This window comes from Cladosporium halotolerans (genome assembly GCF_011745625.1).
Source record: "Cladosporium halotolerans strain TM138-S3 chromosome Unknown Sca12, whole genome shotgun sequence".
Lineage (NCBI taxonomy): Eukaryota > Fungi > Ascomycota > Dothideomycetes > Cladosporiales > Cladosporiaceae > Cladosporium > Cladosporium halotolerans.
Genome location: NW_027191463.1, coordinates 19,662 through 45,557, shown reverse-complemented (window position 1 = coordinate 45,557; position 25,896 = coordinate 19,662). Strand labels below are relative to the sequence as shown.

Below are 25,896 nucleotides of genomic sequence, written 5' to 3'. Positions count from 1 at the left end.
GTTGGCGAACTGCTGGTGTGGGGCGAACGTCACTCCAACAGAGCCAGTGGGGCTGCCAGCGGGGCAGCGGAGTGAAGGTGACTGGCTGGTGACGGAGATGCCTAGGCTGAGGCAGCAGGAGTAGAGGGTAGTAGGCAGTGGTGACATGAAAATGGGATGCGATAGACGAATATTGTTTGGTTGATTGCAACATTGCAAGATAGAGACAGTGACTTTTGCAGCTATTTGAGCTAGGATCGAACCAATACCGAACAGAAACCATGAAACCCATTACAAACATGAAGTGCAGGCCACGAGTCAATCACCGCGCATTACGCGGGAGACGTCAGAAACGGCCGCGCGAACAAACAGTGAGAAAGCAAATAGAAAGAGCTCAAAGTCGAGCAGACACTCGCAATAGGAGACGGGAGCAAAAGCTCACACACTGCCATCATCAATAAGCATGAGTGGAAAAGCGGATGGAGAGATTTCATCTCCACCACCATCGTCGCAAAAGTGTGTTGTCAAGAGGAATGATAGACCTTGTCGGCCGGGTCAAGGCAGCTGCGAGAACTGGAACATCCTCTAGATGCTCTGGTCATCGATAGCTGAGCCCTGAGCCTGGGCCTTCCAGTACTCGACGTCGCGCTGAGAGGCGGCGAGGGCGTTCTCGAGCTCGGCGATGCGAGACTCAAGCTGATCGCGCTCCTCAACCTTCTTAGCTCGCGACTTACGTGCAGCAGCAGTGTTGCGTGCACGCTTGAGAGCAACGGTGTCGTGCTCATCGACCATGATGGGCGGAAGAGGCTTGTCGCGCTTCTTCGCGTTGACACCAGCAACAGAGGACGGGCGGGCGAAGGTGGCAGTGGAAGCGGCAGTCGAGCTGCGCTTGCGGTTGTGAGCCGGTCCGCCAGGGTGAACAATGATGGGGTTGTTGCTGGAGTTGGAGGTGGTACGCTCCATGGTCGGGGCAGGGACAAGAGAGTCGAGCTCCGGGAAGAAGTTCGCAGTGCTGTTGTCATTGCTGAAGCCAAACGTGTTGTCAAGCGTGTCGTTGAAAAGCGGAGATGCATTGTAGCTCTCCGGGGTCTCAAGGTAAGTCGACCCGGGGGTCGTCAGGTTCGTGAACGAAGTAGACGGCGGCACCGAGTCGGCCCCGTTGAAGAGATCCTTCGGCGAAACGGTAGCAGCGTTGTTGCTACCGCTGAGAGCGGCGAAGTCGGTGAACATGTTGAAGTCACCGAAGCTTGCGCCGTTCTCGAACGCGCCGAGGTCGGCCATGGTGTCGTGGTAGGCGACGTTCGCTGGACGCGAGGTTAGTGCCGGACTAGACACGTTGGCAGACGCAAGAGCTGAAGTACCTGAGCCAACCATGGTGTTATCACTGTGGTTTATGGTATGCTGGTGCTTGGAAGCCGGGATGTTTCCGGTCGAGTTGGAGTGGAATAGAGGCACTGGTGGTCGAGAGGAGTTCCGCTGGGAAAGGGATCGCTGGTCGCTAAAGGCCTGAGTAGAGTTGGGAGCCGAGTGCGCGTAGGCAAGGGCGGGTCTATTGGCTGGTTTAGACGAAAGATGCAGCGTTGAAGCGTGCGAGGGCGCTTGGGCGGGAGCTGGCTGGGCCGGAGGGGGCGGCAGCAGTTCGAAGTCTTGATTGAACACTGGTTTGGGCGTGAGGCCGGATGGAACCGATGGTGGTGGAAGCCATGATTGCTCGTAGAAAGCCGTGGTGGACGGCGGGTTGGAGATCACGAAGGCTTGGAAGTCGTTACGACAGGAAGCGTTGTGTGAGAGGTCCCGAGGGATCTCTTGAAGAGTGGAGTTGGTACGGTTGTTGGGTAAGCCGGGTATGGTGGGCGACGGAGTCTAGATGGAAGCAGCCATGGTGTCTGCTTCGTATGGGTGTGGTTTGTGAGTGCGTTTGGGGTATGAGGGGGAGTAAGAGCGGTAGCCTGAGGTGCGGGCCTGGGCGGCTTTGTAGGGCGGGTGGACGGGCAGGCGGCGGGCGGATTTTGGGCGTGTGCGCGTGTGAGTCACAGGCAGCAGCGCGCTAAGGCCTCAGGCGGGCTAGCGGCAGGGCTTTGCGCAGGTAATCGCAGGTAATCGCCGTTGGCTACCGGTGAGGGCGGAGAAGGGCGCGCGCGGCGGTGGGGTGCATTGTGATTTATTGGATGCGCGCATCGATCGCCTGCGCGACGTGAAACGTGAAGCCGGCGCAGCGCTGTGCTGTGCTGGGTGTGCTGTGCTGGGTGTGCTGTGCTGGCTGCTGTGAGGCTGCCGGGATTCCTCCCATTTGCCCTGCTCTATGGATGTGTAAGCACCGCGCTGCAACCGCGCCTGCCCGCCTCACGCAACGCCCGCATCGGCCTCACCGCGCCGTCTGGTCTCACCTCACTCGGCGCCTTGCCTCAGGTTGCCTTATCTGCCTGCCGCGGAAAACGGCCGGCGTCGCTCCCACAGGTGGCCCTCAACCTGCGCGGCTCAACACGGCGTTCGTCCTCAGCCCCGCCGCGCGCTCCCCAGTGGGACACCGCATGCAAGGTTGAGGCCTGCGCCCACCTCGCTCGGCCGTGTCACGCCTTCGCCCTGCGCCCTGCGCTTGACACCAAGGAAGCCCGCCGCCCGCATCGGCACGAACTCAATCACCTGCTGCCTCCGCTGCGCCCGCTCATTGGCCGCCGGCTGCCCGCGGCGTCCTCGATCAGGCTACTTTCGCTGTCGACTTCGGTGCCTTGGAGGGGCTCGTCTGGCGCTCGTCTGGCGCATGGCTGGCACCGCCTGCGATGCCGGCGATAGCAGGCGCGGCTGAATAATACCTGACAGTCAGGAGCCTGCCCTCTGGGCACGATGCTGATCTGCTCCCACACGAGGACGAACTCTCGAGCGGTCGGAACCTAGACGGTCATGTGCAGAATCAGGGCCTGCAAACCCGACTTCCATCGCCCTGTACGGCGACGAGTGTAGGCACGCTGATCGCACAAAAAATTATTGCTCGCCCGTCCGTGCGCAGCGGTGATGTGCGCTGTAGCCTCTCGCACCGAGCTGCCCCTCCAAGCCCAGCGAACGAAGCGGCCGATCGGCCGACTTCACACGTTTGTGACATCGGACAATCGACAATTCGCAAACCATGGCTGAGGCCGGCAAGGGGAACCAGAGTAAGCCCAGCACACGTCGCTGCTTCCTGTAGCATCTAGCAGTAGTATAATGTCCCACGTCACGTGCTGATACCTGTTTTCCTTCCCAGTCAACCTGGACGCGCTCAGCGTCCAGCAGCTCTCGCAGGTCAAGAAGCAATTCGACGAAGAAGTCCAGCACTTGACCAACTCCTACCAAAACCTGCGCGTTGCGCAGCAGAAGTTCAAGGACTGTGTCACAAGTGTTAAAGAGGGCGTCGCTTCCAGCGTGCAGGGTACGCACCGCCCGGCCCAAGGTCACCTCTTGGCACGAGAACCTCACTAACCCTCCACCACCAGACAAAACCCTCCTCGTCCCTCTGACCTCCTCCCTCTACGTGCCCGGCAAGCTCGCCAGCACAAGCCACGTGCTCGTTGACATCGGCACGGGCTTCTACGTGGAGAAGACGACGGACGATGCGTTGACTTTCTACGCGGCGAAGATTGAGGAGCTGGGCAAGAACATCAAGGACCTGGAGAATGTGGTCAATGGCAAGGCGAACAACCTAAGGATGATCGAGGAGGTGCTCAGGCAGAAGATGCTCGTGCAGCAGCAGCAGGGTCAGGCGCAGCAGGGCGCTACTGCTGCGGCAGCTTGAAGGGATGATGGCGTTGGAAAAATGGCAACTCTGTAGGCGAACATTGGCGATCTTCCTCCTGACACGAAGGAGATTAACTGCTCTTAATGTTGCTTACGGAGGAGAAATTGCGCCCGGAAATGATGGAGTGACGGTGCTTCATGCCATCTGCCTCGCGGCTCTTCAGCCTGCGGCCAGGGCGCACACAATCAGAGGCAGCCCGGGAAAGGAGGGGTGGCTGCATCGCAGCTCAGCGCGCATTACAGGATCAGCAATAGCGAGCGGCCTCGCTCCCCTCCTCGACACGCCCACGTAGGTAAACTCAGCTCACCAAAGCCGTACAATGGGCTAGAATGCAAGAGTGAATATTGCATTCAATCGCGACCTAAATCTGCATCGTCTCACCCGCATCCCCTCAGAGATTTCCCTCTTCAATCACACATTCATTCGCTGCAGAGCGCGGGCTCACGACGTGCCACAGCGCTCCGGTGACTTCCAGGCACCGTCGCGCCTTCCTCGCGTCACTGACTGCTCCTCACAACCACCGCTTTTTTGTTCTCCAAGCGAACCACCACGCGCCACGCAACAACCATCGCGCACATCGAGAAACTTCAACCCCTCTCCGCCGAGACGCCTCAGCAAGCCGACCAGCAGTCTTCAGCCCATCCTGGAACCACTGCACAATCCAACATGCCGCAGACCCGAAGCCAAGCTCAGCACCAGGCTGAGACCGCTACGGATTCTGCCGTCGTGTCGCCTCTCACTAAATTCCTCTCCAATTATGACCTCCTCTTCTCACTCTGCGGGTACCTCGACAGCGCCGACCTCGTGCATCTCGCCGAGGTCTCGAAGGAGCATTGGCTGTACATCGGTGCTGATCGCGCTACCCTGAAGACGCTCATGGCGCAAACGTCGTGCGACGGCATCGGCATCGCTATGCGTGCGGGCCTGTTCGAGCATTGGCGAGGTGATCCTGCGAAAGCTGATGTAGCGTGCCATGGCAAGGATGCGAAGCCTTGCGCGGATTGTGGAGCTATGGTTTGCGACGTGCGTTTAGTTTTCCGCGCTGCTATGGATGGAATGCGGTCTGACTGACTGACCTTCGCAGCAATGCCGATTCCACACTCATTATGGTTACTGGAACTGTTTAGAGTGGCGACCTGGCGCGAGCTACTCCCAGGACGACGATTGGGATGACATTGAGCAACGAAATTCCGAGGAACCATACTGGCTTGAGGGCATGAAGACAGAGGAATACCACAGTAGCAGGTCGCTGGAGCTTAAGACAGCACTTAAGGTGGCTCACACCTACAGTCGCCTCTATCTTTGCGACGACTGCCATCCGCTTCACATCACGCGGCGGCGCCCATGGAAGGCGGGAACCTCACGACGTCGCAGGCAGTACTTGGAGAATCATTATAATAGGGAGAGGGTACCCTTAAAACTTCAGTGTCAATGCAGCATCTATACTTGCCTTGTCGAGGTCTGGCGCTGCATCCCCTGCGTACTGGCGAAGAAGGCAGACCTTAAAGCCTCGCGGCATCAATACAGGGTCACTTTGTCACGAAAGGCCGGGTTTGAGAAGGTGAGTCTCGCCATTGATAGCAATGCACTCTTAACTTCTCCAATCGAGCACACAAGACCCACTAATGATACTAGAGGATGCTTTGCGGTTGTGGAAAGGTGATATCGGAGGAAGCTTCCCGCTGGTGCAAGCTCTGCAACAAAGTCAGGTACTTGAATACAGCTCAAGAAGATCGCATGCTTAAGCGGATCCTTGAACAGCTCGGGAACTCCCCTGACGGCCGCGGCGACGACCCGATTCTGAGCCAGCTTGGATGAGTAGCGGTCTACGGGAAATGATAAAGCTATGGCGCTGCGTCCCGTGTATACTGGCGGACGAGGTAAGATCAATCGCCTGACTAGAAGAGGTCACGCACGGGGACAGACATCACGGGCTGGTGTTATGTAAGTACTTCGATCCAATGAGTACAGTCGCACACAGATTGTCTGCAGGGCTATGCTAACAAGACACATTAGACGCGAATGTACGATTGTGGTGAGGCCCTCCTCAGGTCGCCTTTCACCTACTGCGCGGTGTGTGACTTGGCAATCGCATTTCTTCGCACTACGCTCAAGATCCCCTCAAGGGAAATATGTCGGTGAGTCGGGTCGCTGCAATGATGAGCCTGTTCCGAGACAGTCGGGACGGAAATCGAGCGCGTTAGATAAATCCAGATGGCAAGTACAATCGTTACAGACTTGCCGAATCGCTTTGTTTGCTTCGTGGTCTCCCTCTCCCGACACTCTCAGGGATAATGATGCTTGTGGGCCGGAGAGAGCTGGCCTTCACGGAGGTACTGAATCCGTTGGAAATCGAGACGAACGAGTTGCGGGACCATGCCAAGGCCCATAAATACCATCGCTATGCAGAAAACAAGTAAGAATAAACGCCCAAGAAGTCCCTCTCAACTAGTCACTCTCATTCCCATCATCTAGCGCCTCATCCCTCATTCCCCCTCGCCCATCCATCTCGCCACCCTCCACACCTTCCATCGCCTCATCAGCACCATCCTCGTCGTCCTCCTCCCCTTCATCATCATCGCCCTCCTCCTCGTCTTCGCCATCCTCACCCTCATCCCCATCCTCCTCCTCCATCTCCTCAACATCAGCATCATCCACCGGCTCGCCCGGCGTAATGACAACCGTCCCACCCTCGCCCTTGAACTTCTTCGCCGGCCGCTCACCACCCTCGCCCTCAGCGCCCTCCTGCCCGTCCGCAACACCATTCAGCTGTGCTGCGAGCAGCGAGGCATCAGTCGCATCGAGCGCCTCGCCCGCCGCGCCGCCAGCAGCGGCCGCTTTCTCCGCCTTCACGCGGTGGCGGTAGCTGTTGCGCTTGTCGCATTGTGTGTCGTTGTATTCTGTTAGAAGCATTTGTTAGCTCGGTCCCTTTTGTAGGGGGGAAGGGTCAGGGAGGCGTTTTACTCTTCAGTTCCGCCTCGAGCCGGGGGAGGAAGCCCTCGAGCTCGGCGTCTTTGAGCGCGGACATGACGTCCTGGGGGGAGATGGTTTTCTTGCCTCCCATGCGGGCGAGGTCATTTGAGCTGTCGGCGAAGAAGAAGTTAGTCTCGAGATCGAGAGCGGCGGGACATCTCAACCTTAGTCCGCAAGGATGCTAGAATCAAACGTACTTCGAAGCAATATAGCTCACGAACACCGTGGCGCTCTTGTGCATCGCCAGCAGCGCATCCTTCTGGATCTGCGTGTTGGCCGGCAAGACGCCTTTCGCCAGGCGGGCGATCATCGATTTCGGCAGCGTGAGGTCCTGTCGCGGCGGTCAGTCTTAGAATCATCGCAAATCACAAAGGACCGCAAACACACCTCAACCCCAAGACCATCTTTCTCCTTGTGCGCTTTCGCAGGCGCGGGCGTGGGCTCGGCGCCGTCGTCCGGAGGGTTGGAGGCGGTGCTCTTCCGGGGCGGCATGGTGGCGTATGATGTGAGCTTTCTCTCAGAGCAAGTGTGCTTTTGTCGTCGCAGGCGTCCTCACAAGCGACGGCAAAGATGGCGTGGCAAACGGATTCAATGGGCAGAGAGGGCGGCGAACACGTGATGCTGGATTTAACGCGACAAAATGGGGAGCAGCGCGCTGCGCGCGTCGCCCGACGTTGGAGAGTGGGCTTTGGGGAGAGAGTGGTTGCAGATTTCCCGCGCTGGCGCTGAACCCTTGCTCTTGCAACCCCGACCTTCTACATCTTTCGCTCTATCATTCACTGTTTCTCATGCTACCTATGTTCGGACGAGCGGACCACTGTGATCCGAGTTTTTACAGAACTACGAACATGTCGTGAAATCAGTATTGCAACCAAACGATTCGGGACCATAGTCTTCCAGCGTCTATTGTACATGCTAGTACCTTCTCATTCCCTCTATCCTCGGAACGTCACTGCCACTAGATCGTCAATATGAGACACACTTTTACGAGAGCACGCCTGCATGAGATTAGACAGCTTCAATAGTTTCTACCTTGAGGCTGAAAAGCTTCAACTGTTGTCACAACTTCCGCCTATGGCCCTTGAGCTCTCAATGGACCAGACGCATTGATCCGTTTGACCTCAACAAGCGTCCGTTGGAGATACCTCCGACTTGACCTAGAGAACCCATTCACACCAGCCGACTGCTCGGCCCGCAACAGTCCTACCCACCACTTATTCCTGTGACTACCATCTTTCAAGATGCGGATGTACAGTGCTGGGCTTCCTAGACCCTAGGTCGCTTGAAGGGAGCCGCAACTTGCACCCGCTCCAACGCTCCCAAGGCCTATGCCTTTGACTGGATCAGAGTCCGGAAATGTCTTCAATCCATCCCGGTACCGTTGGAGCTCGCGTCGAGTGTTTGCTCGCTCTTCGTATAGTGCCAGCATTGCGATTCATTGGCAAATTAGGCATTTTGCAGATAGTAGTTTTTCTTTCGACGCAGATTCCCATCTGGCCAACAATGGCAAGTCCACATGGCTCCCTCAAACCATCATCTCAACTGAACCCCTCTGCTCACCTCCAACCTCCCACCCTCCCCTCATCCCACCTCCTCTTCCTCTCCGCCCTCAAGAACCCCGTCTTCCTATCCTCCTTAACCCTCCTCACAAACTCCCCAATCTCCCGATCCGACGCCACCCCGCCCTCGTCAAGCCAACTCTCCTCCAGCCCACGCACCAATTGCTCCTGCTCCTGCACGCTCGCGCTCAGCCGCTGGTACAGCGCCATGGGGCTGAACGACTGCAGCGCGTCCTCCGTCTCCGCGAGCTTTGACCGATGTTGCTGCTCCAGCGCGCGCAGCGCCAATAGCCGGGATTGCGTCTGCTCGCGCTGGCGGGACAGGCGCGCTTCGAGCTGGAGGAGGGAGTCGGCGAGGGCGATGTTGGTTTCGATGAGGGGCTGGAGGGGCTGTTGGGAGGCGGGGACGGCGGGGTGGGTGGTGCTCGGGTCGTTGAGGAGGGCGGCTTGGAGGTCGGGGTTCTGGAGCAGGTCGTGCAGGTCTGCGGTGTTCTTCTCTTTCAGGCTTTGGGGGAGCCAGTTGGGGTCGATGGGTGGGATTGAGGGTTGTGGTGGGCCTCGGGTTTGGGCTGCGTAGCTCGAGTTGCCGTCGAGCTCGGAGACTTCGTATTGTTGTTGTCCGGGCGGCGGTGGAGGCAAGGGAGGCCCACGTGTGGGTGTTGATGAGCCTGAGGGTTTGGGTGGGGGCGGAGGGGGTGTTGATGTGTAGAATGCTGAGGTTGGTTGTGTTGCTGGGGAGTTTATGTATACGGGCGTGGAGGAGAAAGACATTTTGGTGAGGAGTCGGAGTCTGGCACCCTAGTTAACCAAGTTATCTTGCGACAATTGGGAGATACGCGTTGCTGATGCCTTAAGTGCCATCGGCTACAGCATGACGTTCTGAGAAGTTGAAACGTTCCGTCCTCCGTAGCTCGGCTTTTGGCCCAGGGCGCCCGCTCAGGCTGATTCCAACGACACCGCTTTTCACTTACTGCCGGCAGAACGGACGCGCACCTATCACATTGCGCGAAGCGCATTAAGACATTCTCACCTACGACGACAGGAGCACCCGTCGACGGAGGGAGGCGGCGCCATCATGGGCCGTCGCCCGAACGTTGTGGTGGGAGAGTTCTTCCACCGCGGGCAGAAGCTGGAAGATTCAAGCAACCGCTACCAGCACACCTGTAAGAAATGCGGCGAACATGTAGGCCATACCAAATCTATTTGAAACAGGTAGGTATATGCTGATCTAGAGAGTAACAAGTTTGCCAAAGGCCGCATCGATGGTATGTTGGGTCATCTTTGGAAGCGCTGCCCAGGCATGACCCAACAAGATCGCAATCATGCTTTCATGCAGATGCAAAATACCTCTAGTGCACCAGCGAAAGCGAAGAAGCAGGCAATAGGAAATCAGACCAGCGCGCGGGCTTCGGCATATTCACAACCGCAGATGACATCGAATGTTCATCCTGGATTGGCGCAACAGACGTTCTCGGATGATCCCATCGACCGAAGACAGCCAATACCGCATCACATGCAAGGAAGCATGCAACCCGCACCACCGGCGAACTTGCCACCTCATACGCTGATGCAACGGCAACAATCAGCACTTGATACACTTGCTGAGGTCTCTCGCCGGCACTTGGATTATTCCGTGCGGAGAGATGACTACGTAGGGGAACATCAAGATGCTGCCGCGTTTGGGCAGTCTGACAGATCCCTTGTTGAGCAGGCGCTATTGGCGGCTTTGCAACGCCAAAATCCAGGTGTTGCTAATACTCCAGGAATGAATGAATCGAATAACATGCCCATGTACTCGACCTATGAGCCTCATGCGCAAGCGCAGGTCGGTGCTGAAAATGCAGCCTTCACTACTGCTGCTATCCCTATGCCGCTTGTGCAGACGGCGACGGCTGCTAGCCAACAATTGGAGCAAGCACCGTATCATGAAAATGACCCATCGATCGATCCGCAACTGGCTGGCCAACCTGTTATCGCTGCGGGAAATCAAGGGCCGCCATCCCACGAAGAATCAACGACGCAATCTCACGCAGATCTTTCGAGTTGGGCAGAAGCGCCGCAGGAATTTGTCACTCAACAAGACCCACCGTCGAATGAACCAAATCCAGGCTTCGGTCTTCTTCAGCGGACCGACAAGACCAATGCCCGAGCCCGCTTCACAGACATTAGGCGGAAGGAAGTTCAGAGTATCCGGAAACGTGGCGCTTGCATGCGATGTCGCATGCTAAAGAAACCTTGCTCTGAGGGCACACCATGTGATAGCTGCAAGAAAGTTGACTCTGCGCGGCTTTGGAAAGGCACATGCTTCAGAACTAAGCTCGCCGAAGAATTTACGTTGTATGCAACGTCATACTTCCAATCGCAGGCGGTGGCGGAAGTGTCTGATGTCGTACACCCCATGGGATATGCAGCTTTGCCTGGCAGGTTGGAAGTCAAGTTAGTTCCAGATTCCGCGATTGCCATGACGCTAAGCACCAAGAGGCCCTTTGGGTCAAATGGACAAGGATTTGAACAAGCAGTTCACCCGACTACGGCGCCTCAAACGAGCGATGAAACTCAAGCAATTACGCTGGACGATGGAATGGTATCACAAAAGATCTCGAACTACTGTGCAAATCCTGAAATCATCGACGAGTGCATCAAAACCGAAGGCAGCGCGTTCGTACAAGCAACACTACGCGAGGCAATTTCGTTATTGGAGGATGAGAAACTGCAAGAAAATTCTTCGAGCCACAAGACAGAGACGCGCACGAATCACATCTCGCCAAGTGTGCTTCTCAAGAACGTGATTGAGCTTTGGGTTGAGACAAGCTTCCTTGTATCGACGCAGCCTGAAACCTTGGAGCTACGATATAACGCTCAAACTTTGGCAAGTCAAGATTCACAAGTCGTTACTTGGTTAGATGACGCTCAGCAGTCGTCGTTCTCTCTGGGCCAAGGGTCGTCGGGCTACAGGACTATCCGCGCCCAGCTGCTGGCGGCCACGGAAACAACTTGTCACCGCCTGAGCAAGGCGGTGATGAACGAGCTGGAGCGCCGCCTTCTCCAACGGCAGCAGGTCTCAGCATTCGCCACGTTTATCTCCGCCATAATTCTGTTGAACTGTGTCGAGCGCATAACAGCATTCTACCAGGCGCTGGATCCTTCGTTCCCCGAAGGCGCTGCAGCGGCCGACCCAAACATACATCCCCAGTCACGGCCGCCTGGATACCCTTCATCGGCGCCTGCTCCTTCGACGTTATGGCCACAAGGTCCACATTTCGCTCGCTTGCTCACGACACTGCTTCGCATGCGCGCGCTTCCGCCCAAAACCACGCGTACCGCTGATGGCAAACTCGCTCTGCTGCATGAGCCAAGTCTGCCGGTGCGTCTCAACGGCGTAGCAGTACGCGACCAGCAAGATGAGAACACGGCTAAGGCGGCAAAATGGCTTACCACTTTAGCTTTGGACGTTGACGAACTTCGCGCCCAGAGGGACGGCGATGCGGCGGGGCGTGGCTGGGAGATGAGGTTTGTTAGTGAGGTGCTCTTGGGTGAAAACATGGTAGCGTGAGTTCCCCCATGCAGGCTCGCGACGGCAACCGGCAAGTCCGCTGATGTGGCGCTGGGATATCGCGTCCTTCGGAGTTCGGGTTCGTCTTTCGCATGCTTTGATGTCTTTCGCATCACGTCCCACATGTACATAATGATAACCTGACGGAAAATTGCAGCGAATGAGATTTGCATGATCGTGCTCTGTTTACCTCGCCTCGCCTCACAGCCCCCATTGAACCGAGAATCACCGTCAGCACCATGCGCCTAAGCAGCCACTGTCACATCTACAATCCCAGTCCCTGCTGAAGAAGAAGTCTAGTGACTTCACCTACTTTCTGGTTCAGCAGAACTCTAATCTGCATAAGAGTACCAGACATGCCCTATCACGAGGCGAGCGCGACGGAACTGAGCGTATCAGATCCAGAGCACCAGCCACGGGCAGACAGAAACCTCGAAGCCACGCACTACTGCCCACAAGGTGCTCTCAGAGATGGACAGAACGCTACCTGCCCACCTAACTTACCTCACATCTCCAGCACGGCACGAGCAATAACTACCGGCGCCCACAGCTCAGTCATCAGCGCATCCAGCCGGCAACGCAGGAAAAACAAACCTCGCTTGCCCCGCCGCCCACAAATCCGCATCGCAGACCGCAAGAACGCCACGATTACGCTTTGCAGCGCGCGCCCGCCTCGCCGTCGCCCACTCGGGGACGAGATCGAGCGCTTGCCGGTGCCCTGATTCGCCCGCGCCGCGCGCTGCACGCGGCTCTCGCGACTGAGGTTCGGGGAGCAGGGCAAGGGCGCGAGACGTCGTGTGATCGCGTGCTGAGGCGGCGAGCGCTTGGCGGGCTGGGTTCGCGCGCGCGCGTGTCCGGGTCGGGCGTTGATGGAGACGCGGGCTTCGTACTTTTGGAAGTAGGTTACGTGCTATTTGAGACTGGGCCCTGGACAGGCCCGGAGTCATCGCCCGGCTGGAGTCGTAGTGTCGGCTGCGATCGCTGATCGGCGGGCGGGCGGGCGGGCGATAAGGCAGGTGCCGGGGCGAGAGGCAGCTGCTAAAACGGTAGGTGGACATCTTGGGTCGCTGCGACGGAGCGGAAGAGGCTTGGCTGGGCTCTCGGATGCGCAGCAGAAGCAGGCGGCGGCCGGCAAGCCGACCGAACGAAGGACGAGCTGAGGCGAGACGAGACGAGACGAGGCGGAGCGACGCAGCGCGCATCATCGGTCGCGAGTTGGTCGCGGCCGGGCGAGGATCGCTAGCGGAATCGCTAGTTCGGGCGTAGGCTGCGAGACAAGCTTGAGTAGCAGGCGTGAGGGGACGATATTATATTTGGCCCTGCAGCGCGCCCACGACCAACCAGACGGCGCGCAGTCGCAAGAGTCGATGACGAGCGGACACGAAGGTAGCAGCGCGACTGACTCGCGGCGCGGGCGGCGACGTTACTGTGACTGCCTGGGCGATGGCAGGCAGGCCGTATGACCTTTCGCGACCGCGTGGAGCCCCGGTCGCCTCTGCGCTGAGCTTGTGAGCTTTTGCGCGCGCGGCTGCCTGCATGAGGCCGCGGCGGGCGTGGGCGTGGCTGCTCCGTAGCCGACAGAGGCCACCGCGACGACGGCCTGCCGCGCGCCCCGGCGATTAGGAACCTTGGAAGCAGGGTTTTTGCGATTGCGAGGCGTAGGTCAAGGTAGTGAGGTACTTTACCGATCGCAGCTCGCGCTGGACTGCCCGCTGTTTGCGGAATGTTTGCGTCGCGGTGATGCGTTTTCCAAGCGAGGGATAAAGGCGATGGAGTCGAGGCCAATGACAGCCCGGCGGGCGCATGCAGAGTCTTTCGATAACTGCGCCACTAGAATTCTTCCGAGCCTAGCAGCGAGAGGATGGGGAGATTGAGAGGGCTTTTCGGGAGGGCGTGGAAGATAGCGTCGACGGCGATGGCGTCTTAGGCGCAGAGAGGGTTTCGCGGCCAGATGACCCTACGTCGATGGCAAGACGTCAAGCCGGCGGATCTGCGACTGGGAAGAAGGCGCGCGCGCGGACGTCTACATGTCTACGCGCTGGATCGTCGTCACGTCTTACAGTAATATAGCAAGCTTTATGGGGAGTCATGCATATGTGAGACATGCTTAAGACGCCTGTGAGCTCGACCTTCGAACTGTGAGTGGTCCTTCGGTGCCAGGACGGGCAGGGTCAGTCGCGTCGGATAATGCCAGATAGCCTTGCCTCTCGCGCGCGCGTATATAGGACGGCGAGAGGCGTTTGGAGAGAGGGACCAGCACCCTCCGATCCTGCACCCTCATCGCTGCGTACGTGCACCCCGCCCATTCGCTGCCGTCTAGTGCCCACACCCGGATCTACCCAGCAAGCCTTTTGCAAACAGTGGTCGACTCCAGACGGGAAGGGCGCGCCGCAACGGAGTGAGCCCATTTTCTGCCTCCCGCGACAGGCAGACCGCAGTCGGCCGAGAGCTTATACCCATCCTGATCCTGGCTGCGCACGCGCGAGGCCAGGGAAGCGCCAACCCAGATACCCGTCTCGCCGGCACCGCGCACACCTGCGCCCTGGAGGACGGGCTCGAGGATCAGAGGACGACTGCTCCGCATCTACGCACGCCCTGAGACGGCCTCCTTGCAGCGCGCCGGGCGAGACAGCAGGCCGCGGGCTCCCTTACGTCCGCCAGACCAGCGTGTGTAACTCGTGGTGGCCAAGCGTCGCGCAGCCCTTTTCACCGCTCGCACCGGCGCCGTCGCCGTCGCCAGGCCCTCAGGCACGCACGCACGGCCGCGTCCAGAGCCGACGCGCACGCACTGCACGCAGCGCTCGCGCAGCGTGTGAGGACGGGGCTCCGAGGCTGCAAGGCTGCGTCTGCTGGTGGCGCGCAGGGTCAGACGGCGATCGCTCGCAGGCAGCGGGGGCAGGCCGCCGGAGCGCCTGAGCCTTGAGCAAAGCACCGCGGCGCAACAGCCTTCGTCATTGTGGGAGCTCCCGCCCGCGCGCGCTTTCCAGTCCATCACCTCGACTTCGCCGACCGCACACCACCTTGCTTGCGCATCGCGACCCATCCCGGCCTCTTCCGCGCCCGCTCCCTGCACCACGCACGATCGCAGCGCCCGCGACAGCAGCGACTGCGACAGCGCCCACCGCGCCCGCGACCGCCGCCTCGCCTGGCCCACGCCGTGCTCACGTCCCGACACCGCCGCGCGCGTGCCGCCTTGCCTGCCCGCCGGCTGCCCAGCTCGCACGCCCGCCCACGCTCCCAGGCCTCGTCCTGCGCCCGTCTGCGCGCGCACCGCCAGCGCCTCTCGCCCTCGCGGCCACGGCGGCGGGTCGAGTCCAGCGCCACTGGCGCGTGATTCAGCGCACAAGGACGGATACCGAAGTCGACTGTGCGACGTCGAGCAACCCGGTAAAGGCGCGACGGGATGGGATGCTGGTAGCCTTGCCTGCAACCATCTACACGTGCAATGGAGTCTGGTACAATCAATCCAGCAGCACTGAACGCTTCCGGTACGTCCTGCTGCCCGCCCGCGCAATGCGACGCTGCCCGCCGTGCTGTCCTGCGGTCGCGTCGCCGTCGACTGCTTCTCTCGCTGACCCGCTCTTCTGTTTAGCCTCCACGATCGCTCCCAACCTGCTATCGCAACCTAGCCCGCGCGGCACGAAACGAACCAGATCGCCAGACGAGTACGCCGGTGCTGTCGGTATCGAAGGACAAGGCGGTACGTCTTATCGCGCGGTCATACAGCGACAAAGCGCAGTCGCATCGCGACATAACACACCTACACGTACTAACATCACGTTCAGACGACAACAAATCCAACAAAAGAACAAGAGCTACGGCCGACGCCACCCCGTCACGAACCATGTCGCTCTCACTTGCGCAACCGATGCAAACGCCGCAGATCAAACCTGAATCTCTGCCAAAATCATCACCCAGCCAGACGTCGCCGCACAGGTCGACTCCTGGCTCTGCTTCGAAAGCTCCCGTTGTCAAGGCGTTGCCGACTGTACGCGACCACACGACGGATCAACTCAATTCCGAAGGCGACGAGTATATCCCAAGAGAAACCGATCCAGATGGCGAAACCAAAGTTTCCAAGGATGGCTACCCTCTGGACGGCCGAAAGTACAGATGTCGAACATTTCAAGTTCCTAACAGGGGCGAGAAACTTTTCATGCTAGCTACCGAATGCGCCCGCGTTCTTGGCTACAGGGATTCTTACCTGCTCTTCAACAAGAACAGATCGCTCTTCAAGATCATCGCCAACCAAACTGAGAAGGACAATCTCATCGCGCAGGAAATTCTTCCCTATTCCTACAGGTCGCGACAAATTGCTATTGTCACCGCCCGGTCTATGTTCCGCCAATTTGGTGCAAGGCTGATCGAAAACGGGCGACGCGTAAGGGACGATTACTGGGAGGCGAAAGCTCGTAAGCAGGGTTTCACCGAAGAGGACGCCGCTGGAGAGAAGCGGCCCGGCGCAGCGAAAGCCAGGGAGGCTGCAGCTGCAGAAGCGAGCAGCAACACCTTGACGTCTTTGCCTCAGGGCGAGATCATTTACAACACGAACGGTCTTGACGGGCACCCACCAGGCTTGCACCCTGCAACTCTTGCGCCCTTACCAATGATTCACTTGCCCAGCGAAGATTTGCGCCCGGGCAGTTACGGAAACGTCATCCGACCGAGACAGGAAATTGCAGGTCCGCCCTACCAAGACCGCACTCAATCCAGCAGTGCGAACGAGATTTTGACTCAAGCCTCTCATGCAGCTGAGTACAACAAGCAGCTAGGTGCTCAGCGCCAGCACCGTTCGCAGTACTTGGATAACTACTGGAAGCGTCCACATGAACAGCCGTCGCCTCAAGCGACTCAAGCTGAGGCCGACATCAACACTGTCGCGCCGCAGCACTTGCAGTCGCCTCAGGCGGCCGCAGGTAGTGGACAGCCCCGTCTGCCACAGCATGACGCCATGTCGCAGCCTGGCTCTCAAATGATGCCTCAGTCTTATTCTGGCTTTCCCAACCCGCAGAACCCGATGCCTTCGCCGGTCTCGGCCATGCAGCGTTCCATGCCGTCAGGACCGATGCACCAAGGCTCGCCGTCGATGAACATGGGTCCTGGTCAACAGCATCGCCAGACCCCCTCATATGGTGGCGGTTACCCTTCAAACCAGATGTGGCAGCCATCCTTGCCTCAGCCTTCACCGTTGTCGCAATCGCATCCCATGTCGCAGTACGGACAACAGCAGCAGCAGGCAAATCAAATGCTACCGCCTCAGATGCCCGGTCAAGGCAACATGGGCTATGGTCAGATGAACGCTATGGCAAATCCTTCTTATGGCCAAATGAACCGCAGCATGTATCAGCCTAGCCCGTCACCTCAGCAGTATGGTATGCAAGCAACCACGGCTCCGCAATCCGGTATGCAGAGTTGGTCGCAAGCTCCAGGCACGATGCCACAATACGGCCAGGGCTTCCAGTAAGCCGACCTCGCATCATGAGCTCATTACTATGCACGAAGAAAGACGCGAAGCTCCACGTTCTATACCCCTTGCAACATGTTCGGACTCTGATGATACCCTTGATTCCGCGTCGGCGCTCGTCTTTAATTCGCCACCATACACCGGCATGGATTACACTTCTCTTGCCCATATTCGACCGAGGCACTCTCGCCTCACCTTTGACATCAAGCATTCCGGCAACATCATCTCAAGAGCAGAAAATCCGAAAAAAACAAAACTTTATATCACCAAGCACAGGTTCCCCTTCTCATTCTCCTGGCTGGATGGCTATGTCGCATGTTCCGCACCCGAATCACCATTCTAGCTTTCCACAAGACCTTCATCCGAGCGCAGACATCGAGAGAGGGAAACAGCAGAGCTAGAGCGATCTAGCGTGAGCGATGGGAAAGGATGGATTTGTTTTCGGATTGAGGGCGGAAATGGCGGCGGATACCTTTCTGGATTCTTTTGTCTGTGCTCGCGTTGCGACCATCTCTTTTGTGACTTTGTTGTCTTTACTCAGAGTCGGATATACCCCCAGATTGTTGCGTTCTTGCTTCTTTTCCTTCTTCTTTCATTTCTTCTGATGTCCTGCTTGGAGTTTCCAGATTGCGATGCTCATTTGTGCTTGATTCCCCCTTGTCCCCTTTGCGCGTCTCGTCACCAAGCATACGATCGAATCACACCCGACACAATGACCGGCTCTGAGCTCTATTGCACCTTGAATTCTTCATCAAACCTGGTTCCATGTCGGTGCCAAAGGGTGATTGCTAGTTTGGCATTCTTGCGAGGAGAAGTCGGCGGCAGCTTCACCCTCTTATCATTTGCCCGGTACTCTGTGCGTTTGGGATTTTTCGCTCGGAAACATCTCTTCTCTCCTATAGCGCCATCTGGTTCGTCAATACTCTTAGTCATCAACGAGCAGATCTTATAATGAAAAATCGATATCTTGGTTCTTATGATTTCTTAGGGGCATGCACTAGTACATTCCTCGTTCTCTGTTCTGTCATTGACTCATCCAACGCATAATGCAAATTCACAACCCTCCAGCACACAACGCCCACTCCCCAACCCTCGTCCTATACGCTTCAACTCCTCCATCCTCACCCTCGCAATCTCTCGCATGCCACTGTACCCCATTTCACTTCAGCTCCCCATTCAACGCCACAGCCATATTCCCAATATCCTCCGGCGTCGTCCTGCAGCACCCACCGATCAACTTCGCGCCCGCCTCCCGGAACCTCCCCGCCGATTCCCGCATCGCCTGCCCCGTCGACCGTTCGCCGGTCCACGCGTGCTCGCCCGCCACGTATGTCTCGCCGCTGTTCGGGTAGCAGAGCAGCGGCAGCTCAGTGAGCGTCCGCAGGTGCTGCAGCGACTCCAGAGCCTTCTGCGGCGGCACGCAGTTCAGGCCGAACGACAGGATCTGCTGAGGATACTGCGAGACGAAACCGAGAACTTCGGACAGCGCCGTCCCGTCGCTGAGCGTCGTGGGCGTCGCGAGCGTGATTCCCAGCCAGGCGGTTGCGCTCGGGAACTCGGTCTGGAGCAGAGTGAGGAGGGCTTTGAGCTCGGGGAAGCTGGGGATCGTCTCGAGCGCGAGCAGGTCGACGCCCGCGGCCAGCAGGGCCGCGATGCGCGGGCGGTGGAAGGCCTGGAATTCCTGCGCCGTGCAGACGTAGTCGCCGCGGTACTCGGAGCCGTCGGCGAGGTAGGCGCCGTACGGCCCTACGCTGCCGGCGACGAGGAGGCTGCGGGAGGCCGGCACGCCGGCGGCGTAGGCTTGGTCGCGGGCTTCTTGCGCGAGGGTGGCGGAGCGGGCGACGAGGTCGCGGCCCTGGGCTTCGGAGAGCGAGAGGTGCTCGGAGAGGCCGCGGATGCTGGCTTGGTAGGAGGCGGTGATGGCGACGTCGGCGCCGGCGAGGAAGTAGTCCAGGTGCACTTGGCGGATGCTGTCGGGGTCTTCGAGGAGGGTCTTGCCGGACCAGAGGACGTGCGAGAGGTCGTGGCCGCGGGTTTCGAGCTCGGTTGCGAGGGCGCCGTCGATGATGAGGCTTCTGTTGTTTGCTAGGAGGGCGGTGAGGTCGGTGGGGGAGAGCATGGTGGCGTTTTGGTGTGAGGTGATCGTCGTTGATATATTGATTTTGTCCGTCTCCGAATGATTTTCAAGTTTTTTCTATTCTGGCCAATTGCCCTTGATTCGAAGATACAGTGATTTTCCAAGCAATATTTACCACAGGATATTGATCGTATATTCAACGAGTGATTTTATTCCTAGGTGTGCACGCGACACAGTCATATTTCGTCGAGCCCAAATTATCACACCATTGAGAAACGTCTGAGCTTAGCTTTTATTTGACCTGGCGCATGAGGGCAACTAGGGCAACCCCGGCATGCATTTATGGTGCAGTCAGCCGTGGCAGGTGGCAATATCGATGAGAGTTCTGACGGGCATTGAGCCCATCGTCGTAGTCTGAATACTCGCAGACAAGATCGTGTGCAACGACAATCGCGGCCAGCACTGTTGCAATCATTTGTCGGCCTCCATCGGCGAAGACTGCCGGGCGACGTCCAGCTTGCGAAGGCGGAGGGCGGTCTTCACGGGCCGAGGAGGGGGGTTGGTCCCAGCTTCCGCGTGCAAGCTGGCAGCCAGCCAGCCAGCCGTTCAGGCGGCATACAATCGCATTGGAAACACCATCAGCCTGCCTCTACAACACCCGCCGACCCTTTAGCTGCTACGACACACTCAAGAGCGGGCAGGCGACGCGCCCGAATGCCAACATGTCGCTGTTTTCTTTCTCAACCCCGCTGGACATCGACATCGTCCTCGCCGACACCGATGACCGACCGTCCGTAGACGTCAAGCTCGACAAGAACAGACGCGAGAAGGCGCCGCTGTACCTCGATGGAGAGACGGTCAAGGGTGCCGTCACCATTCGGCCCAAGGATGGAAAGCGGTTGGAGCACACCGGTATCAAGATCCAATTCATCGGCACGATTGAGATGTTCTTCGACCGCAACACACATCATGAGTTCATGGGCCTTCAGACCGAACTGGCTGCGCCGGGTGAGCTGCAACACCCAGTCACCCTGCCGTTCGCCTTCAAGAATGTCGAGAAGATGTACGAGAGCTACAATGGCATTAACGTAAAACTGCGCTACTTCCTGCGAGTGACGGTCAGCCGGCGCATGGCAGACGTGGTGCGGGAAAAGGACCTCTGGGTATACAGTTACCGACAACCGCCCGAGAGCAACAGTGTGATCAAGATGGACGTCGGTATCGAGGACTGCTTGCACATCGAGTTCGAATACTCCAAGAGCAAGTACCATCTCAAGGATGTCATTGTTGGCCGCATTTACTTCCTTCTGGTGCGGTTAAAGATCAAGCACATGGAGCTTTCAATCATTCGCCGCGAAACTACTGGAGTCCCTCCCAATCAGTATAACGAATCAGAGACGCTTGTCCGCTTCGAGATCATGGACGGCTCGCCCTCGCGCGGCGAAACGATACCCATCCGTCTCTTCCTCGGTGGCTTTGACCTGACGCCTACCTTCCGCGACGTGAACAAGAAGTATAGCACACGCTACTACCTCTCTCTGGTTCTGATCGACGAAGACGCCCGCCGCTACTTCAAGCAGAGCGAGATCGTCCTCTACCGACAGGCACCCGAGAATTCCGAGCTCGCGCAGCGACAGGCAAAAGAAGTCCAAGCCAGCTAGGAAGACGCTAATGAGACACGAGGGCGCACGGAGTTTGAGGAACACACAGAGGACAGAACTGCCACCCCCATGAACGGCCTCTCCCGCAACAACAGCAGCAATGACCTGCTCTCGCAGGGAGGCACCCGTGCAGGAACACCACAGCTCCAGCGCAACCGTGGCAACCCGCTCATGCGCCTTGGCGCTGCCTGCGACAGCTCCATGTCCGTGGCATCCGCCCCGCCGAAGCCCAAGGGCGACTGGGACGAACTTTTAGCGGGCTGCAAGAGCAAGGATCTCGAGCGGCAGCAAGCAAAAGGCCAAGGCGACGAGCAAGCCGCAGGCCGCAGGCGTACTGGGAGCAATGTGACGCTTTGATTGCTTTTGGGTGCATTTGTTTGGTTCTGATGTGATGTTTTCTCTAGGGGTTTTGCTTTTAATGTATTTTGTTTTATTTTCCGTCTATGGTCTCATGTCTCCCATGTGCTCGTCGTACTCTTGATATCGCCCACCGAGGCTAGTTTATACATCTTGTTAGGATTTTGCCTTTTCAGAATGCCTGCCAGATCTGTAGGTCGCAGCCTGCAATGCTACAGGTGGGCTAGCGAAGTTGTTTCTCTGAACCTGAATGCCTGACCCGCCAACCCCACGTCTCCGCAACTTTGATTGAGCCTCAATCAATGCGATCATCGCCATCCCACCAAAACGCGCCATCGCGGTACTCTCCACAACCACAACCTGACCACGACACACCACACCACCATGGCAACCGCCACATCTTCACCCGCCACGCCGGGCCTCACAACCACACCCTACGCACCTCCTCCTACAACCACCAACCTCTCCTCCGCCACCTTCACCCTCCCCTCCTATACCAGCTTTCCACCCTTCTACACCCTGCAACCAAACCTCACGACCCGCGCCCGCCAACTCGCCCTCTGGACAAACCTCATCCTCTCCTACGCCGCGCACGCTCGCCTCTTCCGCCTCTCCCTCTCCGCCCCACCCGCAAACCTCCTCTCCAACCCCACTCTGCACCGCGCCCTCTCCGAACCCGACACCCGCGCCGTCCTCGACCACATGGTCCAGCAAGGCCGCGCGGAATGGATCCCCGCCGCCTCGCGCGCGGAGCGCCCCGCGGCCGTGTGGATTTACTGGCGCAGCTTGGCGGAGTGGGCGGATTTGATTTACGGCTGGGTCGACGAGACGGGGCAGAAGGGCTCGGTGCTGACGGTTTATGAGCTGCGGGAGGGCGAGGCGGTCGGGGGGAAGGAGTGGGTGGGGATGGAGGAGGAGATGCTTAGGAGGGTTTTGGGGGTTCTGGTTAAGAAGGGGAGGGCGCAGATTTTCGGACAGGAGGAGGGGGCTGGTGTTAAGTTCTTTTGAGGGAGTGCAAGGGAAAAGATGGTTTGACGATATTGTTGAAGATAGCGGCTCCTCGCTGGACTTCTATACGAGTTTGTGAGGAATTGGTGCTCCTGCTCTGCCAGACGGTTCGAGCCCCGTGTATGCGGGCGAACATGAGCTTGCGGAATATGGGTCTCACCTGCGCTGTTCTACTGGAAGACCACTCTGGACCATCAAAAGGGACCGTGGCAAGCTTCACTGCCGATGAGTCTATAGATGCGTTCTCGTAGCTGCTGCGACACGGACATCTTCGAAAGGTGTGGAGTGCACCGGGGCCAGACTAGGGGTAATCACCAAGCACATGATCACTTGGTGATACTTGTGGTCTGACTGCGATAAGCACAAGATGCAAGCCAGACAGTCGCGCCACAGTATTGGAGTGGTCGATTCTCAAGTAGCATCCATGGCGTGCTCCACCCCGCGTGTTGCAAGCTGCGCATACCAGAGCGTATTTGCAGAGAGCTACCTACAAATAACCGCTGGCAATCCTGCTGCACAGCTCTGGTATTGCAGTCGACCAAGGACTGCCCAGGTACTCGAATCTTAGACTCGCCACAATGTCAACCCAAATTCAAGAAACCTTCGCCAAAAGCAACGACCAATACGCCTGACCTTCACTTCCGGCCATCTCGCCTTACCACCCGCAAAGAAATATCTCGTTGGTGGGCAGCCTTCCAACCTACAGTGATCCTCAGTCATCTCACCTGACTCTCACGCCAAACAATAACCTGCATGGACGCACGCATCGACCCCGCCGCCGCCTTCGGAATCGCTCTCGGCGACGCGCACGTGATCCGCAACGCCGGAGGCAACGCTCGCGACGCCCTGCGCTCGATAATCATCTCGCAGTACCTGATGGGCAGGCGTGAGATCGTGCTGGTCAAGCACACTGGGTGCAGGATGCTGACGTTCTCGAATGAGGACGCGAGAGCGGCGATCACGGCGAACGGTGGGAAGCTGAGAGAAGGGTTTGATTTCCAGCCGTTTCCGGAGCTGGAGAGTGCTATTAGGGATGATGTCTGTTTTCTGGGGGGCAATGACAGCTTGCTGGAGGGCGTGAGCACTAGTGGGTGGTTATATGATGTGGTGACCGGGAGGGTTCGGAGGGTTCCTTGAAGGATAGCAATGATAACGTTTAATCATTCACCGCGTTGAGGCGAAATTGAGACTGGAAATGGATGGCTCGAGAGTACAGCTGTCTGAAAAACAGTCTCCACGGTCCTGCCGTTATTTAACTCGTCTGGAATGCTCCCTGCAAATTGACTTCTCGCCTCCATGCATATGATGATCCATTTCGTAACAATTTGAGAAATGGAAACATGATCAGTTATCTTTCGTCCGCTCCTCGCTCTCAAAAATCCACTTGTCGACCATCGCCCGGTCTCTCACCTTCAACCCGACCTTGAAAGGCTTGGGATCCATGGTCAAGCCATTCGGCAACTGGTTGCAGCCAAAGCAATTCAGGATCGGCCGGTCCTTCGCCTCCTTGGGCGGCAAGATCTCGAAGGAGACGATCAAGCGCAGGAACGCGGTGTACAGCTCGCGGTTGGCGAGGTGGGCGCCGATGCACCTGTTTCATGGTCAACTATGGGTTCGTAAATAGCGTCAGGGAGAGGGACTCACATCCGGCTGCCCGCACCGTATGCGTAGTGCGGCGTCCCTCGTGTAGCAGAAGCGTCGTCAACGCTGGTGTCGGCCATGTACCTGTCCGGGTTGAACTCCCAGGGCGCTTTGAAGTGGGTGTCATCGTAGTGCGCGCCGTACGCGTTCATGTAGAAGCTAGTTCCCTTGGGAATTACGGCGTCACCCCACTTGATGTCGCGGATGTTCTCGCGTGGCAGGCAAATGGGGATGACGGACCAGAAGCGGAGAGTCTCCTTGACCAGGGCGGTGATGTAGGGCACTTTCTCTTCTGACAGGCAGCGTTCCCAGGCGTCATTGTTGGGGTAGACCTTATTGATTTCGGCTAGTGCTTGTTCTTGAATGTCCTGACCCCGTGGTGACGCAAGGTAGGCAATGCACATGATCAGGTTGCCTGGGACGGTGTCGAGGCCTGCGGAGACCATGCTGAGACCAATGGACATGACCTCGGCTGTCAAGGAATTAGCTGTGTGGATTGATGAGCAGGAACGACTACCATCAACTCACCATCATTGAGCTTCACCTCGGGATCCTTGAGCACATGTCCAGTAATGCAGGGCGTATCGGTCCCGTCCGCAATCCTCTGCTTAAGCATGTCGATGAGCTTGTACATATAGGTCGCTCTTCGCTTCTTGTATTCCAGCGCCTTCGTGTTGCCACCTGGCTTCAGTCGAAGCAAGGGAATATAGTCGGCCCAGTTGTTAGCGGTAGATCGGAAGTTGCTGATTTCGCGTTCGACATGCGTGATTTCCTGAAGCATTGCGTCGTTGATGTTTCCATCAATGCGTTCACCGTAGTTCAAGGTCAACGAGGTTGAAAGGGCGAAGCGCTGGAAGTACGCGTTGGGGTCAATGTCCTTCTTTCCGAATTCGCTGTTGACGAGCATCTCTTTGATACTCTTCGTGCATTCATAGTCGATGATGGGCATATAGCTCTGCACTGCTGGGCGGTTTAGAGCGGTAGCCGCGGCTTTGCGTCTGGCCTTACAGCTCTCATCCCAGGGCGATGTTCCAATGGTGAATCCCTCGCTGGAGCTTACGACTGTGTGGAAGGTGTGCAATGTTGGCCGGCTGATGAGAGCAGATTGATTTGTGATCCACAGGCTCTTCACGCTGTCGAATGTATTCGCAAAGATGATCCGACGGTTTCCCAGGCGAGCTTGGAAGACAGGTCCGTACTTCTTGCTCCATTCTGCGGCCTTCTTCGCATGATTGTCACCAAGTTCGTACAGGCTTCCAATGATGGGTGGGGCAGGAATCTCGGGCAGGCCTTTGATCTTGGGCACGTCCGTTCGGTCAAGGATCTTGACGGCAGCGTAGATGAGAGCGACAAGGAAGAAAGGGAGGATATGAGGTTGCAGCAGGAGTTGGACGAGGCCTTGCGGCTCATTTGTTGATTGGGCCATGGCTGTGCTGAAGACCCTCCCTCGCCAGATGATGGCAGGTCAGGCAGCTCGAAATAGGAAGTGAGATACCTACATATACCTTGACGATGAGAGGCTCACGGGAGCTATGCGTAGGACCTCTGCTAGCCGAGGAGCTGGCATGGGTGTGTTGTGCCTCACTGCCCGCGCGGTAAGTTGCCGCGGGGCCCAATGAGCCGCGAGTCAATGTAGCGGCGGGTCATCCGCGGTGGAAGGTTGGAAGAGGAGAAGTGGAGGGTGGTGGAGGTGCGGGGAAACCGTTTGGAGTGCGGAAGCGGGAAGGAATGCGCACTGGGGACGGCATTTCCAGCTTCATCTGCCCTTTGGCAATTTGATTGACTGCAGCTGGTCCATCGAATTCCGCGCTTTGGTGCCTTGTGCTCTCGCTTGCAGCTGCAACGGAACAAG

General features: G+C 57.8%; 12 protein-coding genes across 12 annotated transcripts; 7 read left to right on the top strand and 5 right to left on the bottom strand.

The window, feature by feature from the left end:
- Positions 1 to 157: 157 nt before the first annotated feature.
- WHR41_03998 (uncharacterized protein) lies at positions 158 to 1,932 on the bottom strand. The gene is made up of 2 exons (XM_069372604.1): positions 1,341 to 1,932; positions 158 to 1,283 (listed from the first exon to the last, which is right to left on the bottom strand). Exons 1-2 carry the CDS (start codon positions 1,351 to 1,353, stop codon positions 565 to 567), a joined length of 732 nt encoding a protein of 243 aa, XP_069230079.1. The 5' UTR covers positions 1,354 to 1,932; the 3' UTR covers positions 158 to 564.
- A 732-nt stretch (positions 1,933 to 2,664) lies between these two features.
- Positions 2,665 to 6,199, top strand: WHR41_03997 (uncharacterized protein). Its single transcript, XM_069372603.1, has 6 exons — positions 2,665 to 3,131; positions 3,221 to 3,385; positions 3,450 to 4,774; positions 4,836 to 5,312; positions 5,387 to 5,695; positions 5,768 to 6,199. The coding sequence occupies exons 1-3, from the start codon at positions 3,104 to 3,106 to the stop codon at positions 3,746 to 3,748; spliced, it is 492 nt and encodes a 163-aa protein (XP_069229970.1). The 5' UTR covers positions 2,665 to 3,103; the 3' UTR covers positions 3,749 to 4,774; positions 4,836 to 5,312; positions 5,387 to 5,695; positions 5,768 to 6,199.
- Positions 6,200 to 7,419, bottom strand: WHR41_03996 (uncharacterized protein; the record flags this gene model as incomplete). Its single annotated transcript, XM_069372602.1, has 4 exons — positions 7,112 to 7,419; positions 6,922 to 7,055; positions 6,716 to 6,834; positions 6,200 to 6,651 (listed from the first exon to the last, which is right to left on the bottom strand). The coding sequence occupies exons 1-4, from the start codon at positions 7,214 to 7,216 to the stop codon at positions 6,200 to 6,202; spliced, it is 810 nt and encodes a 269-aa protein (XP_069229971.1). The 5' UTR covers positions 7,217 to 7,419.
- Positions 7,420 to 8,280: 861 nt separating this feature from the next.
- Positions 8,281 to 9,054, bottom strand: WHR41_03995 (uncharacterized protein; the record flags this gene model as incomplete). The annotated part of the gene is made up of 1 exon (XM_069372601.1): positions 8,281 to 9,054. The coding sequence occupies one exon, from the start codon at positions 9,052 to 9,054 to the stop codon at positions 8,281 to 8,283; it is 774 nt and encodes a 257-aa protein (XP_069230107.1).
- A 1,690-nt stretch (positions 9,055 to 10,744) lies between these two features.
- WHR41_03994 (uncharacterized protein) lies at positions 10,745 to 11,836 on the top strand (the record flags this gene model as incomplete). Its single annotated transcript, XM_069372600.1, has 1 exon — positions 10,745 to 11,836. One exon carries the CDS (start codon positions 10,745 to 10,747, stop codon positions 11,834 to 11,836), a length of 1,092 nt encoding a protein of 363 aa, XP_069229969.1.
- A 3,218-nt stretch (positions 11,837 to 15,054) lies between these two features.
- On the top strand, positions 15,055 to 17,300 carry WHR41_03993 (uncharacterized protein; the record flags this gene model as incomplete). The annotated part of the gene is made up of 3 exons (XM_069372599.1): positions 15,055 to 15,324; positions 15,429 to 15,536; positions 15,622 to 17,300. Exons 1-3 carry the CDS (start codon positions 15,282 to 15,284, stop codon positions 17,298 to 17,300), a joined length of 1,830 nt encoding a protein of 609 aa, XP_069229967.1. The 5' UTR covers positions 15,055 to 15,281.
- A 1,159-nt stretch (positions 17,301 to 18,459) lies between these two features.
- Positions 18,460 to 19,419, bottom strand: WHR41_03992 (uncharacterized protein; the record flags this gene model as incomplete). The annotated part of the gene is made up of 1 exon (XM_069372598.1): positions 18,460 to 19,419. One exon carries the CDS (start codon positions 19,417 to 19,419, stop codon positions 18,460 to 18,462), a length of 960 nt encoding a protein of 319 aa, XP_069229968.1.
- A 680-nt stretch (positions 19,420 to 20,099) lies between these two features.
- WHR41_03991 (uncharacterized protein) lies at positions 20,100 to 21,038 on the top strand (the record flags this gene model as incomplete). The annotated part of the gene is made up of 1 exon (XM_069372597.1): positions 20,100 to 21,038. The coding sequence occupies one exon, from the start codon at positions 20,100 to 20,102 to the stop codon at positions 21,036 to 21,038; it is 939 nt and encodes a 312-aa protein (XP_069229965.1).
- A 69-nt stretch (positions 21,039 to 21,107) lies between these two features.
- Positions 21,108 to 21,395, top strand: WHR41_03990 (uncharacterized protein; the record flags this gene model as incomplete). Its single annotated transcript, XM_069372596.1, has 1 exon — positions 21,108 to 21,395. One exon carries the CDS (start codon positions 21,108 to 21,110, stop codon positions 21,393 to 21,395), a length of 288 nt encoding a protein of 95 aa, XP_069229966.1.
- A 384-nt stretch (positions 21,396 to 21,779) lies between these two features.
- WHR41_03989 (uncharacterized protein) lies at positions 21,780 to 22,403 on the top strand (the record flags this gene model as incomplete). The annotated part of the gene is made up of 1 exon (XM_069372595.1): positions 21,780 to 22,403. The coding sequence occupies one exon, from the start codon at positions 21,780 to 21,782 to the stop codon at positions 22,401 to 22,403; it is 624 nt and encodes a 207-aa protein (XP_069230091.1).
- A 753-nt stretch (positions 22,404 to 23,156) lies between these two features.
- WHR41_03988 (uncharacterized protein) lies at positions 23,157 to 23,540 on the top strand (the record flags this gene model as incomplete). The annotated part of the gene is made up of 1 exon (XM_069372594.1): positions 23,157 to 23,540. The coding sequence occupies one exon, from the start codon at positions 23,157 to 23,159 to the stop codon at positions 23,538 to 23,540; it is 384 nt and encodes a 127-aa protein (XP_069230090.1).
- Positions 23,541 to 23,707: 167 nt separating this feature from the next.
- On the bottom strand, positions 23,708 to 25,731 carry WHR41_03987 (uncharacterized protein). The gene is made up of 3 exons (XM_069372593.1): positions 24,573 to 25,731; positions 24,048 to 24,516; positions 23,708 to 23,994 (listed from the first exon to the last, which is right to left on the bottom strand). Exons 1-3 carry the CDS (start codon positions 25,468 to 25,470, stop codon positions 23,748 to 23,750), a joined length of 1,614 nt encoding a protein of 537 aa, XP_069230093.1. The 5' UTR covers positions 25,471 to 25,731; the 3' UTR covers positions 23,708 to 23,747.
- Between the last annotated feature and the right edge of the window lie 165 nt (positions 25,732 to 25,896).